This window comes from Tachypleus tridentatus, chromosome 2 (assembly GCF_004210375.1).
Source record: "Tachypleus tridentatus isolate NWPU-2018 chromosome 2, ASM421037v1, whole genome shotgun sequence".
In the NCBI taxonomy this organism is placed as follows: Eukaryota; Metazoa; Arthropoda; class Merostomata; order Xiphosura; family Limulidae; genus Tachypleus; species Tachypleus tridentatus.
In genome coordinates, this window is record NC_134826.1 from 19,460,143 (window position 1) to 19,475,788 (window position 15,646).

The following is a 15,646-nucleotide window of genomic DNA, read 5'->3' on the forward strand; positions in this document are numbered from 1 at the left end:
TGTAACAAAATTTCAAAGTGTTTGAATAGAACCCCAACAATTTATATCTATTTCTGTTGGTTAGTCCCAACTCTTAGCATTCTTGGGCTGTGAATCTGAGGATTTGTGGTTCATTTCCACACTTTGGGGTCATGACTGAGGCATAATGATGGTGAGATCCACTATTTTGTGAGACCTGGGTAGACCAAATATGGAAGTAGTTGTTCCTGTGTATCAGTTCACAGATATTTTGTGAGACCTGGGTAGTCCAAATATTGAAAGTAGTTGTTCCTGTGTATCAGTTCACAGATACTTTGTGAGACCTGGGTAGTCCAAATATTGAAAGTAGTTGTTCCTGTGTATCAGTTCACAGATATTTTGTGAGACCTGGTATTGAAAGTATTTGTTCCTGTGTATCAGTTCACAAATATTTTGTGAGACCTGGTATTGAAAGTAGTTGTTCCTGTGTATCAGTTCACAGATATTTTGTGAGACCTGGTATTGAAAGTAGTTGTTCCTGTGTATCAGTTCACAGATATTTTGTGAGACCTGGTATTGAAAGTAGTTGTTCCTGTGTATCAGTTCACAGATATTTTGTGAGACCTGGTATTGAAAGTAGTTGTTCCTGTGTATCAGTTCACAGATATTTTGTGAGACCTGGTATTGAAAGTAGTTGTTCCTGTGTATCAGTTCACAGATATTTTGTGAGACCTGGTATTGAAAGTAGTTGTTCCTGTGTATCAGTTCACAGATATTTTGTGAGACCTGGTATTGAAAGTAGTTGTTCCTGTGTATCAGTTCACAGATATTTTGTGAGACCTGGTATTGAAAGTAGTTGTTCCTGTGTATCAGTTCACAGATATTTTGTGAGACCTGGTATTGAAAGTAGTTGTTCCTGTGTATCAGTTCACAGATATTTTGTGAGACCTGGTATTGAAAGTAGTTGTTCCTGTGTATCAGTTCACAGATATTTTGTGAGACCTGGTATTGAAAGTAGTTGTTCCTGTGTATCAGTTCACAGATATTTTGTGAGACCTGGTATTGAAAGTAGTTGTTCCTGTGTATCAGTTAACAGATATTTTGTGAGACCTGGTATTGAAAGTAGTTGTTCCTGTGTATCAGTTCACAGATATTTTGTGTAGCTTTGTTTAAGAACTTCAGAAGAGTAATTTGTGTTAACAATAATCTGAATTTTGCTTTTTTAATTTTTGGTTTTCTATTAATTTCTGTTAAAGCAAAACTTATATTGTAATATTAATTGTAATTGAAATGAAATAAACTTTTAATTATTGCTTATTTTAAACAGTTGCAATGCTTATACCTTGTATCGTGATAGTCTCATTAAAACCAGAAATCTGTAACTCGGTGACTGCTTCTGTGTTAGTGACAAAACACAGGGCTTGGCATGGCTGGATGATAAGGGTGCTCAATTCACAATCAGTTGTGTGTTCAAATGCTCGTCCAACCAAACGTGCTTGCTCTTTTAGCTGTGGGGGTGTTATAATATGTGGTCAATCCAACTATTCATTGGTAAAAAGAGTATCCCAAGATTTGACTGTGGGTAGTGATTACTAGCTGCCTTCCATCTAGTATTACACTGATAAATTAGAGATGCCTAGTGTTAGATAGTCATTTGGTAGGTTTGCACAAAATTCAAAACGGATGGACAAAACAGAAAATGCGATTATTCTAGAAGAAGAAAAGTAGTTAGGACATGAACCAGTATGCTATTGAAATTTTATAGGTATTACTAACAACTTCATAACTAATAGACCTAAGTAACAAAAAAAAAACGTTTTATCTAAAGAAAATAACCGAATTTCCAACAATAAGTAATGCTTTGATTTAGTGACTAATAAGTTATCTTTATTTAACGTGTTTAAAATACTTTTGTGTGTGTGCGTGTGTAACATGCTTCCTGATCTCCTGCAGCAGAATTATGATTTTCTGTTACTGTTATCTTTTGGGTTACAGCTAGTTACAGAGATATATTAACCATGATTTCAAGAAATAATCTTAACAAATCTCGTAAGTTGCATAAATTTAAATACTTTCTAAAACTTTACTGACAGCCATCTGGCTCAGCATGACCAAGTGTGTTAAGGCGTTCGACTCGTAATCCAAATATGGAATCTTAAATTATTATTTTTATATTTTATGTAAAAGTAGCAGTAGATGGCGCTCTAATAGCTTGTTAGCAGAATGAGACACACCCGTTTGGTCTGAAGGCTGTGTGAGCAGACAGCAATACAGAAGTTGTGATACGAGTTTTATATGTAAGGGACTCTCTAAGCTTCGTTTTGGTGTTACTGTCGTAAAAGCTTTTATTGTATCAGTCAGTTGTTACATAAATCAAAGAGTTACACATGGTTTTGTAAGTGTTCTCCTTATATCAGGTGTTTTATTAAGTTAATAGTTCCACTTCTAAGTTTAAGTTTGACTTAGTCACTCAGTGTTACTGCCAGCAATGACTAGCACAACTAAGTAACTGAATAATGAACATAGAACTTTAGAAGAATTCGATTAAATATTTCGCTGTTCAGTACAATACTGTAACACTGTAAGTTTTAATTATGAATCTATTAGTATAGTATCCACTAAGCTATTTATAGGCATTGGCTTTTTGTTTTTAAAAGATGATGTAAAAGTGTAATTAAAATTGCTTTAAGTTTCATTTTTAACAAAATACTTTGAATTGTCACGATCAAGGCAAATGTTTTAAGGATGTTGAATTAATGTAATGTTGATCAGTTCAGTCGTTTGTTTAAGATATTTTAAATGTATTCTATTACAGTATTTGTTAAAATCGTGTACCAGTCATGCTCTAGAAATATTAGTATTACTACAAGTACCTTAAATGTTGCGAAACAATAGTCGACTACTACCACTGAAAAGCAGTGAATAAACATTATAGAAATTTGTTAGTGTTTTCAAATTCAGTGTCACAAATTGTGGAAATAGGCGCTGTTAGCAGAATTGAAGAGTTATTTTCACATATCTGAGTGTACAGGGGACAGTCTTGAAGGACCTAAACATTTCCTTGTTCATATGTTAATTCTATTTATGCAGCTAAGTTAACTTTTTAATAATTTTAGGCTGAAAATGTGTGTTAATTAATATACTGCTGATGAAAATATTTTTCTGTGATCGTGAATGTACGTGTTATTAGACCAAATTATTGGCATTGCGTTAACTAATATTAATTTGTTTTAGACTCAACTAATATCATTGAAAAAAGTTTAATGCCCACACGGTAAAGTGTTATGGGGCTGAAAACGGATATTGTACATTAGCCTGGAGTTGAATTTGCCCTAACACCTTCTGAAAATATGTTCATTCTGCCATTTATGTCATCTGATCAGTAGTCATGGTAGTAAACGGCTACGTATCAAAACAAACACTTTATTTATTTTTCATTAAAAAAATTATTTCACGATATTTGATGATTTGAAAAATTTGTCCCGTCATAAATTGTAAAATTAGCCGAATTATTGATAGTCCACATGCAATAAAAACAAAGATACCGAACATTTTTGGCATTTAGAACGAAAGCGTTTCGATACCTAATTTGAAAAGTGTGCGACAAACGAAAATATTGGTATTGAAATATTAAATGAAAATAAGTTTTATTCTCTCTATAGAATAAACAGTTTGTAATCCATAGACGAGATGTAATAGTAACATCAAATTAACCTGAAATTTGTTTTTAAACTTAATTCGAGACGTAAATTTTCCGCTGCGTAGGCCGTGTACCATTTGCTCATTGTTCACGATTTACATTTATACACGTGCAGAGACTACTAAGGTTTGTTACGTTGGCGAAAACACACGTCACCTCAGGAATATGTGAATTTGTAGTCCTTATGAGATTAAATCTGTGGTACTGTATAAATTAAAACCATTTAATTTTTTATTACTAAAACTGCCATTGCTTTATAAATTGATAATACTTTAAACTCCTTGTACCGTCCATTTTAAAACTAATTACTATTCTCGTCAGGTTAACTCCTCTGACGGCCACCAACCTTGGTCTTGGAATCTCGCTTTTATCAAGCACGACTGACACATCTATTACGCGGTCTTCGAATAAGGTAACATATTATATAAGTATAAACAAAGGTTTTAAAATAATCAAAATTATATGTTTTTAACACACCATTTTCTTCTAATTATTTAAGTATTTCCAGAAAAGAAAAACATATAATAATGTTTCAACTACACTTTCTTCGCCATATCTGTTGTCGCGGTCGTGTTTTTTTCAATCGAGCTTATCTGGCAAGTTGGGGCACAACACAGTGGTGGTAGTAATACTATGTCATTTATTACAACAACTGTACGAGTGAACGTGTTTATGCAGGCTGGCGAAGCATAATTATAATTAATTATATTTGTCGTTAATTATAATCCCGTTTCGTCAGCCTATGAAAGGCGTTCACAGTATAAAAAATTAAAATTTGGTATTTATTTTTTTATCTTAAACCTTGAGAAAATGACAGAACGAAAGTTGTAAATTTAAGCTAATTTCCTGGTAAACCTGAATGTATAAATAGGTTTTACATAAATACACATATCTGTTGCTTATGTACGTGTTAGTTACTACTATTACACGTGTCTCGTTTATTTCAAATACCTATTTATTACTATTTAAATATACATATATTAGAACACGTTTTGAATAGCTGAACAACCACATGTATAACCAACCTTACTTATGGTTTTACGAACGCCAGTTTTGAATTACCGAACAAATACAGGCCTAATAATCCGTGATGACGAGAAACCCCACTTGTAGAGAAAAATATGTAAAACGGCTGGTAAAGGTTGAGAAATTTTTTGTAGAGGAGCGAACAACATTTCAACCTTCTTCGGTCGTTGTCAGGTTCACAAAGAAAGAAAGAGAACTGACCTATAGCTGACCACATGTTTAAAGGAGGTTAACTAAGATCTATACTATGTAAAAACTACACTGACAAACACTACACCAGTATTATTTATAAAATACAATGTGATAAGTGCTACGACTTCTATATTGGAGAAACAAGTGGAAAAATGGAAACCAGATTCAAAGAACACAAAGTCACCTTCACACGTTTTCGAACACTGCAAATCAAATAAACACAACATAACCATAAAAAAAAACCCAAATACTAAATAAAGAAACAAACAAAAGCAAAATTAAAGAAGCCTTACTTGTACAACAACTCAAGCCCAAAATAAACCAACACAAAGGAATGCCTTTATATCTATATTAATAAATACAATCCAACATCTAACCACGCCCTCTACATTCCTACACTCAATTACACAACCGCCTTCAAACGTGTGGTCAGTTATCGGTCAGTTACTTCTTTCTTTGTGAACCTGACGATGACCGAAGAAGGTCAGAACGTTGTTCGCTGCTCTACAAAAATTTTTCTCAACCCTTACCAGGCGTTTATACACATACAGATACAGGCCTAACTAACCCTACTTATGGTAATCGAACAGATACAGGCCTAACTAACCCTACTTATGGTTTTTACTGTTGTAAAACGCTGTACTTCCGATGTGTTCCAATTTCATTCCTTTTCTATACATGCGTGTGATGCGTTTTACAATTACTGTTATTGAAAAAGGTATATTTTAAATAGAATTTTGTTTATGCACAGATGTTTAATAAAAGCTGGGCCAATTACATAACTTTAAACTTCACTTTTTAACTATTTTTTTGCCTCATCTTTATTTTGATCGTTATAACTTCATGGTCTTGTTCTAATCACTGTTCGTATTGGTTTTTCATTAGTTACAAAGTTTAAATTTTCTGTAGTAAACTATAAATGTTCGTATTCATTGTCGTTATTTTTCTGATAGTTAATGGCTATTTTCGATGAACTTTGAATTTACTTACTGTACGAAGACATTAAATGGATATTGTACTAGTTGAAAAGAGCAGTGTGTGAAAAATATAATGTGCAGCGTCTAAAAAGCAACGTTATATATTTTGGAAACCATTTGTTTACTCATGCCTGTTTTCAGTCTATGGCTGTTGGTTATAAGGGTCCTTGTATATCTTACGGACATGGGCAGGTCAAAGTGCGCATGTCACTATATTTTACAGTCATACGAACCAAACGTCATCAAACCAGTTTATTATTCAAGGAATTATAATATCAAAAAATTTATTTCCTCATTTATAAAGGAAACATTTAAGATTCCAGTCTTCATTTCTATATCACGTGACACGTATTCTCTCCGAATTGCTTATTTTAATAAATGTTCTGTCCATGTAAGAGCTTCCTAGTTTAATACAAACTACGCAGTGTGTTTTTTTTTCCTTCTCAATTGAACACTAGTATGGAAACTGATTTTACTTCCCTCATCAGATCCTTGTTCGTGAACTGCTACATTATTTAATGTTTTACTATTTTTCTTCATTCAGTTGTATACACCCGCAAACAGTTCCACGGCAAAAGGTAATTTGTTTCATGCGAAATAATTGTTACATTTAAAATTTCCTTTAAACACGCATGCTATACTTAATTCTAAGCGTTAGGGTCAATGCAGATGGAGTTTTTCATATGGTAAACATTGAGTGGGGAGAGATGCATATGACTGTCGTCATCATGTATGATATACCCCTTGTACAGTAATTTTCAGGATTGTCTGTGTATGTCTGCTCAATGGAACTGCATTATAAACACGGACTAATAGTTCGATCGTGCATAAGTGAAACTGGTGAATATATACGAGTTAATATTACCCTACGAATTGGATATGACATGAAAAGGGTATGTAATTTGAAACTGCGGACAATGAACGTGATTTAACACACTGCAAATTGTGCAACAACGTGATAAGGGTTATTACGTGTAGGTTTTAGTAATAGTGCAAAGAAAATAATGAAAACTCTGAACGTGACCTTCCCTGGTCCAAAACATGGGCCGAATTTCGATGGTGAAGCGAAGAGAAACTACTGGATACTAACATAATTACACATGTGGACAGGGCCTTCTTAGGGGTCAGAGTTTGTGCCAGGTTTCCAGGGTACAAATACAGATTATCGTGTTGTAATTGCACTAGTATATTCCCGAATAAAAGTGTAAACAAAACTAACGTTAAGGAAGAAAGACAAGCTCATCATTATACCTGACCTTTCCAAGGCTTAATTATCACCTGAAGACTTAAAACCTACCAAGAAGAATACATTTACTCTACAGCTATAATTGCGACTAGTTTGTAACCACTACTAAACTAAACACATTTATATAATGCATGGAGAATCAAAATATCTGCTTCTAAAACACAAGTCATTTACTAAATAAAACAACTCTCAAAATCCTATCTCATGGAACTCTTCTTCAGACAGCCACAGCCCGGCATGGCCAAGTGGTTGAGACGCGTGACTTGTAATATGAGGGTCGCAAGTTATAATCCCCGTCACACCACACATACTCGCCTTTTCAGCCGTTGGGGCATTATAATGCCACGATCAATCCCACTATTCGTTGGTAAAAGAGTAGCTTAAGAGTTGGCAGTGGGCGATGATTACTAGCTGCCTTCCCTTTAGTCATACACTGTTAAATTGTAGACGGCTAACGCAGCTAGCCCTCGTGCAGCTTTGCGCGAAATTCAAAAAACAAACAAACAAACCAGGCAGCCACGTAAGTCAAATTCCTGGGGTCTGACTAAACTGAATGAAGCTACAAATTAGATGTAGCAAAAGAGCAAATTATGTCTGACCGGCAACAATAGGAAATATTCTTAAAAAATATAAATCTATATACGTCCAGTGATAACCTTCATGGTTAAACATAGTTTAAATATAAATAATGAATAAAAAACCCAATTACTGAAGTACAGAGTCCTCAGAACCATAAATACAACATTCTACACAATAACATAAACATTCCCATGATGTTATACAGACTTCTTGAAAGATCAATAAGTTATTTCAAGGAAAATGTAAACAAAAATGATTTGCTGAGCACACTGAAGATCGTGAACATAGACCTTTGTATTTATCACAACTAAATCTAGTAAATGGTGTACTGAACATTCTGGAAAAACTGTTACAAGGTTGATAAAAATGACCAAGTCCGTATACGGAGGGTTGTAATAATAGGTGACTAGCACAAAACCAACAACCAGTGTTGTAATTAACCTTACCAATTGATGCTGTTTATCAAAGAAATACAAGATTATGATAAAGTGTGTGTACTTTATCGCTTTTGAACAGTTTAGAAACAATATAGTAATTTGAATGCAAAGTGAATAAAGCATTATGAACATGTTTACTTGAACTTGTTAACCTCTGTAGCCAAGATTTAAAAAAAAAATTTGGTTGGTAACATGTAAGATAAAAATTGTGATGTACGTAACCAATTTCTTTTGTCAGAATTAAACATTTTATGGGAGACCTGCAACCTGAACTGTGAATATGGTTTTGTAAGTGTTTAAGAAAATTTCGCGTCGAGATTTTAGGGAAGACTGTTACTAAAACGTTAATTCAAAGTAACAATACGTTTTAAGGCGTTCGACTCGTAATCTGAAGGTCGCGGGTTCGAATTCTCGTCACATCAAACAGCCGTGGGAGCGTTATAATGTTACAGTCAATCCCACTATTTCTTGGTAAGAATCAAGTGGATGGTGATGACTAGCTGCCTTCCCTCTAGTCTTACACTGTTAAATTAGACGTCTAGCACAAATAGCCCTCGTGCAGCTTTGCACGATATTCTGAAAACAGACCAATTAGTGTTAGTTAGGAAGGGAAACTAGAAAAAATATGCTCCAATAAGTGGTTTACAGTTTTGATGTAAATTTCTTATATCACAATTTTGATCGTTCATTGACAATTCAGTTACTTAAATGTGTCGCCCAGTTGCATATCTGATTTTTAAAATTCAAGCTGACTAGGCAAACCAATTTAGCGTGTTTATAACGTTATAACGATTCTCAAACTATGGGTTGTCGGCTCCTGTGAAAGTGTTGCGAACAGTTTCCCAGCTGCTGGAGGCTTATTTCGCTAAAAATCTGGTTTCGATACTTGTGGTGGACATATCATTATAATTCAGTTGTATGAACTTTGTGATTAAAACTGAAGACTACTCACTGACAGACTTTTAAAATGTTTCATCGTTTATTTATTTAGTCAGCCAAGTGTTGTTGGTTTTTACACTGAAGCTATTTACTGGGTTACGACTGGTCCTGAATGTTTAAAAATAGGCCCTAAGCCCCAGAAAGGTTGAGAGCTATATTTTATAGGCTAAGGTGGATGGTATTGCCCTCTTAATGTGAATATTCAATTTTTGCACAGCGGTTGGTAAACTCTTATGCGTATCATCGGATTTCACACGCATATTTGAATCTGATAAATGGTGTGTTTTCCACTGAGCAAATGAATCGCAGCGTTTCATCTCGTTCTACATGGTTGTTTAAGTGTGAAATTTATATATAATTATATTGTACGTATATGTATAAACCAAAGGAAAATAGTATCTATACAAAAGATTTATTACTGCATACACTTACCAGCATAAAAGTGGTGTAAAAAAGAAAAAAAATGTAATTTGAAAAAATTCGGTTACGCAATTCAAGTAATAAGATGATAGTTACATCTTGTTTTAAATGGAATTTTTTTTTACATTTTTATGCTAAATTATTTTTAAAACAATTGTTACTAGTGGCGGATTTAATGTTGTGTGGGCCTAGGGGTTAATAATTATTGTGGGCTCTACATCTCGTAATTTTGCGTATAATAAAATTATCAATGGGCCTCCATTGAGGTCATGGACCCTGGGGCTGAGCTCCCTCTAGTTCTTACCTAAATACGCTACTGGTTGTTACAAGTTGCTGCTGTGATAGTTGACTTCGTGAATATCAGACTCGAGACTTTGGTAAAGACAAAAAGCACGTGTAAATGGAATATTTTGAAATTTAGTTTTTGTAACATCAGTTATGAAAAAAAATATTTTGTAAGTATGGAGGAGCAGTGTTACAAAAATGTTATTTCAAAATAACGGATGAATTGAAAAAATGATTTGCGCCAAACTTTAATGCAATCTACAGAACACCTGCTCAGGAGAGTCGTACTGAGGTATATCCTGGGTGAAAATTTGTGTTTTTACACGTAAATCCAGTACTCGTGCTACTATATATTGTTCTGGTTTATTGTAGAACTTCAGTGAACATGGGTAGAAGTGAATGCTCTCGTTATAGCTGTAATTAGTGTTATAACCAATTTGTGAGATGTTTCCTTGGTTCGCTGTGTACGACCATTCACTCTAATTATAAGTGTTGGGGTACAGTCTTCATGGCAGGTATGAAATAGCTTATTATTAGAACTCCTGGAGTATACAGTGGCTTCAGCTGCTTTTAATATAGCTTCTGAAGTTTACAGGGGGTTGCAGCTTTCAATATAGCTCCTGGAGTATTCAGGAGTTTCAGCAGCTTTTGATATAGCGCCTGAGGTATACAGGAGTTTTAGCGGCTTTTGATATAGCGCCTGAGGTATACAGGAGTTTTAGCGGCTTTTGATATAGCGCCTGAGGTATACAGGAGTTTTAGCAGCTTTTGATATAGCGCCTGTGGTATACAGGAGTTTTAGCAGCTTTTGATATAGCGCCTGTGGTATACAGGAGTTTCAGCAGCTTTTGATGTAGCGCCTGAGGTATACAGGAGTTACATGAAAAGTCTTCGTAAAATTACCTATATCTTCTGCATGGTGCTGGGATCTCTTGTTTAACCAGCAATGCTATTGCTTCTGTTGTTGAACCATTTGTTTGAAAGCTCCGTGTTCCATCACCGACTAAAACGTCAACAAACAAATTTGTTTCAAGTTGATAACAATATTGTTCAATAAATTTAAGAAAACCTTTGACTATTTGATTTCCACTGAGGATGTTCTAACTCTGCATGTAAGTTGTGCAACTTACACCTGAACCTGTTTTATCATATACAATGGAAAGTGGTTGGGTACCTGAACAACAAACAGTATATACCAGCCAAAAGCTTGAAAGTGAAATTATAGGGCTGTAAGGTAAACATTGGCCAACGTCATAACAGTAAGTGCACATACATTAATTGGAAAATGGCCTACTTTCCATTGGTGCTCGTGTCTGCTTCAACAATTGCTTCAAACTCCTGTCCCACTAAACGGGCTAGTCCTTTCATACGTGTGGACGTTATAATATAACGGTTAATCTCACTATTCATTGGTAAAAAGAGTAGCTCAAGAGTTGGCAATGGGTGATGATGACAAGCTACCCTCCCTGTTGTCGTTCACTGCTAAATTAGGGACGGCTAGCGCAGATAGTCCTTGTGTAGTTTTGCACAAAATTCAAACTAACTAAACAAATTTGTTGGTGATCGTACCTTAATCCAAAGTTCCTCCAAAATCAGACAGAACATCGAAGCTGATAGTGAGTCTTCATCAGTATTTAGAGATTTGATGATTAGATTTACAACTTAGTGTGAAATGATTAGTTTATATATTTGATTATAGGTCTATTTATAATATACTGTAGGGAGGGTGTTCCCATGAGATGGGTATTTTTCAAAGATATGAATGTGTTTTTTATAAGTCCCATTTTCAATCGTCTGGCAATAAATTCTACATTTTCCTCCAGGATATTCAACATAACAAAATCAATGTTTTCAATTCTATGTATTACAAAATTAATGTGCTTGGTATAGATGGGTGGTGGCATTTTCTTCCGGAACAGCTTGTGAAATAATTTCATATAGATGGTTGGGTCGGATTTTGCAACATTAGAGATGTAATAACCTATATTGTGTTTGTTTTCTTATAGCAAAGCCACATCGGGCTATCTGCTGAGCCCACCGAGGGGAATCGAACTCTTGATTTTAGCGTTTAAATCCGTAGATTTACCGCTCTACTAGCGGGGAGCAACAACCTATATATTCCCCGAAATGTGCATAGTACAATATTTATCAAATCCAAGAAGTTACATTCGAATATACAGCTTGAAATAAGTAATTCATGCTCAAGTCCTTGTCCCACCAAACGGGCTTGTCCTTTCATCCGTGTGTTCGTTATAACGTTACGGTTAATCACACTATTCATTGGTAAAAGGGTAGCCCAAGAGTTGGCGGTGGCTGATGATGACTAGTTGCCTTCCTTCTAGTCTTACACTGTTAGAGAAACCTAGCGCAGATAGCCCTAGTGTAGCTTTGCGCGAGATTCATTTTTATCCCACTTTTTTAATATCAAACAACCAGAAACTCGTATGTTTCTTTACCAGCTCAATGCTATTGATTATTCGGACATGTGTTTAAATACGCTTGTGCACTGTAGAAAAGTTTCGGACTTTTGATTGGCAAATTTTCTGCCTCATCATCTTTAGTCCTAAATCTTAAAATGCCAACGTGGAGTCACTGTAACCCCATACCACCTGGGGTTAATGATGGAAAACGTAAAGCTGGATATCTGGGGTGAAACATGGATTTATACAGTTGTGTTGAGTTGTTGGTAAACCTTGTTAACCGTTTAGTTTGGTTAAATAAAGAGGTTATAAAGAAATAACAGGTCTCCCTGGCTTCACATACCCTTTTAGACATCGTTCAAGATGGCTGAAATACACAGTAGAAAACTACATCTCAGTAACTGTAAATTTTAAATTGGCATTATGTAACAATGACATTTATTGTACTGTTGTAATCTCGACAACATAATCTCATGTAAATATAACACTGATATAACTTAAACCACATAGTTTAAAATTCAACGAAAATTAATTTTATAACGAATTAACTTTCGAACTAATATCTGTAGTTCATTCAAAATAACACGTTTAACGAATTCAGAAGTAGTCGAAACCATCAGATGAAACGTCACCAATCCAGTCGATGAATTATATCAAAGAATTTAAGAAATAATGCGTTGTAAGATTACACTTTTACAGTCTAAGTCGTCCACTATTGAGGAAGAACTATTGATGTTTAGAGGTAACGTGTAGATTTTAAAATGTCGGAAAAGCTACGGGTTATGGAGATTAGAGGGTGAGGTGTTTAACTTTCAAACACTTATTAAAATATTCAGTTGGAAGGTAACTATCACATCGGATGAATCAGACTCCTGTGTGAGCTTCTTTATAAGCACTAAAATCTTTCTTGAACTCGAGCCTTGTTTATACGGAGTACCGCACATGAATTTCGTATTTTTCAGTCTTGTCTACCGTGAAAATCTATATTAGTTCTAATACCTTATAACTGAAACCATTGAAGAATGAAGTGTTGGCGACGCTTTTTGCTCAATACCAGAACTCATCAGACCGGCTGGAGTACAAAACACGTAGTAGTTAATTTTTTGTTTATCGTTGCAGTTGCTTCGATTTCAGATCTCCTCGGGAGACGACAGGGTGCGCTCAGAAACGGATTTTTTTTGCCTATCTCCTGATAGGAGTGAGGGACTGTACACTGATAAATGTGAGTTTTGGTCGGAAGTGGAAAGTTCTGTTGTTTTACTTCTACCCAATGATCGTTATCGAACTTATGGTCCATCAGTGCTGCGAGGACCTGTAAATTATTTGCCGAAAAGCCATTACTGTTGAGGAAGAGAGTACCCTGAGAAAACCCTTTTTCTATGGTTAGGCAGAGGCATAATAGTGGAGGTTTTTTTATATAATCTATTTCATGAACAATTGTTATTGTGATAACCAGATTAAAAAGTGAATTGGAATTTCAGGATAAAGATAATTACATGGTTATTCTTAACACCAACCGTTTATTGTCATACATTAAATTGGCTTTCCTGCCTAATCGGAAGAACTGTCAAATCATGAAGCTATTCATTAAGCGATTGTTAATTATAGAAATGCTGTACTTGTTATATTTAGCTGAAATTTTATCATCGGGCTTTATGATTACATGGTTTATGTGACCATGTGACAGTTATATGAACATCACCCTTATATATATTTATGTTTAAACATTACTGGTCGTTAGAAGAAAACAGAAAAAAATGTCTGGGTGGCAGCTATCTGATTGGAGCATTGTTCAACTTATAGGAACATTGTTGTATTCAATACCTTTATAATAATTACAGTATTTACAGTGATGAAGAATATTTCTTTTTTAAATAGGTACAACATTTCGGTAACTGGTGCAATCATTCCTGAGTGTACATTTAACTGTAAATGATATTTTAGTATTTAAATAAATATTCAATAATCAAACAATGAATTTCGTTTTATTCGATTCATTGTTAGATTGTCAAATGTTAGTTTAAATATCAGTACCTTCTTTACCGTTAAAACTTGTGTATGATCAACAGAAACCGAAACGTCTTACCTATTTTTAAAATACTCTTCATTAGTGTAGAAGATGTAATAGAATACTGCTTTTACGAACTGTTACTTGTTCTGGCCGAACAAAGTGCACTTTGAACTCTTCCTAATTAATTATTCCATCCTTGTTTATATCTGGATAACTCTTCCCCCCCCCCAAGCTTTTGATACTTTGCTTGTAGTGTATAAGTAGCTTCAGTTAGCCCTCGTAACTTAAGAGACTCATTGGCCAATTGAGATTGTTTGCATTCTATTTCCTGCTAAACAGACACGCAGCTAAACGCACGAGTTTATGGTGAGTCAGAACTATTATTAAAAAAAAAAAATAAAATAAAATTGGCGCCAAGAATACGGGGTTGACGACATAACCGTTAAGTGAAGTGTTCTCACAGTTACTGCTTTGGTAGACTTATCATTATTTACAGTGTTGTGCATAATAACTCAGTCTTATATCGTGTACAGGATGGTGTATTAATGTATCCAGTCAGAGTAGCATGTCTGTTGTGAACAACCTGGGTGACCGTCCTCGCGAAGACGTACTTATATACTCTAAATTTACGCTGCGCGTGTGTACAATTTTTAGATTATTGATCGAACACGCCTGGATCCTGTAATCCGAAAACGGCTCAATTTTTTTATTTGTTCGCAAACTTTTGAAAAATGAGTAACATAAAGTAGACACGCTGTAAGAAAGAACTGTTTGATCAATACAGTTCTTTCGCCTAAAATTAAGCTTGTCTTTGCCAACAGCTACGAGTTCATCAGCCTTTTTATATGTTATATATATATATATCTCCTTGCATAGATACAGGGGATATCGGGCATGGCCTTGCCCTGATCGAGCTCTCTTTCGAAATTATTGAGCTGGGCTCGAATCCTTGCAGTACCACAATCAAACACATTAATCTATAGGAGCGTTACAAGAGTGACAGCCAATCTCTCAGCGTATTTGGTAGGTAGTGAGTTGTTGCATATGGTTTGCAGTTAAAATGGCTTTGGTGTGTGTGTGTGTTGATAATGGAAAAACAGTATGAATCAGACATTCAAACATTCTGCAAAAAAAAAAAAAAATCACTCGCCTCCCAGTGGTTCAGTAGTAAGTGTGAACGTTTATAACGCAGGAAAACGTATTTCGATATCCTTGGTGGACAGATTACAGATAGTACGTTGTGTAGCTCTGTGCTTAACATCAAAGAAACAGACAAGCATACGGAATTGTGCTACAGAAGATCGAACTATGGTGTGTTAAAAGGTTTTACACAAACCTCGGTTTGAGGTACACAGTGTCAGAATTTTGCGCAAGAAAATTATTGCATACCTAAATGACCCAAAATATTAAAAATATTAGGATAAAATTTCCCTTATGTAAAGGTAGCACAATAGCG

At 34.9% G+C, this 15,646-nt stretch overlaps 1 protein-coding gene across 8 annotated transcripts in view; it reads left to right on the forward strand.

Annotated features, from left to right (window-relative positions):
• LOC143239051 (coronin-2B-like) overlaps positions 1 to 15,646 on the forward strand; it is a 44,579-nt gene that overhangs the window by 3,813 nt on the left and 25,120 nt on the right. For 2 of the 8 annotated variants that reach the window (XM_076479872.1, XM_076479887.1), the window contains exons 1-2: positions 2,408 to 2,539; positions 3,980 to 4,070. Coding sequence is in view for 3 of the 8 variants with exons in the window: in XM_076479850.1 (XP_076335965.1) it covers positions 2,346 to 2,353; positions 3,980 to 4,070 (99 nt within the window). In the remaining 5 variants the exon portion in view is untranslated. Of the gene's footprint in view, positions 1 to 2,212; positions 2,540 to 3,979; positions 4,071 to 15,646 lie in introns of those variants that run through there. The other 6 variants (XM_076479841.1, XM_076479844.1, XM_076479850.1 and 3 more) reach the window with 5 other exon arrangements.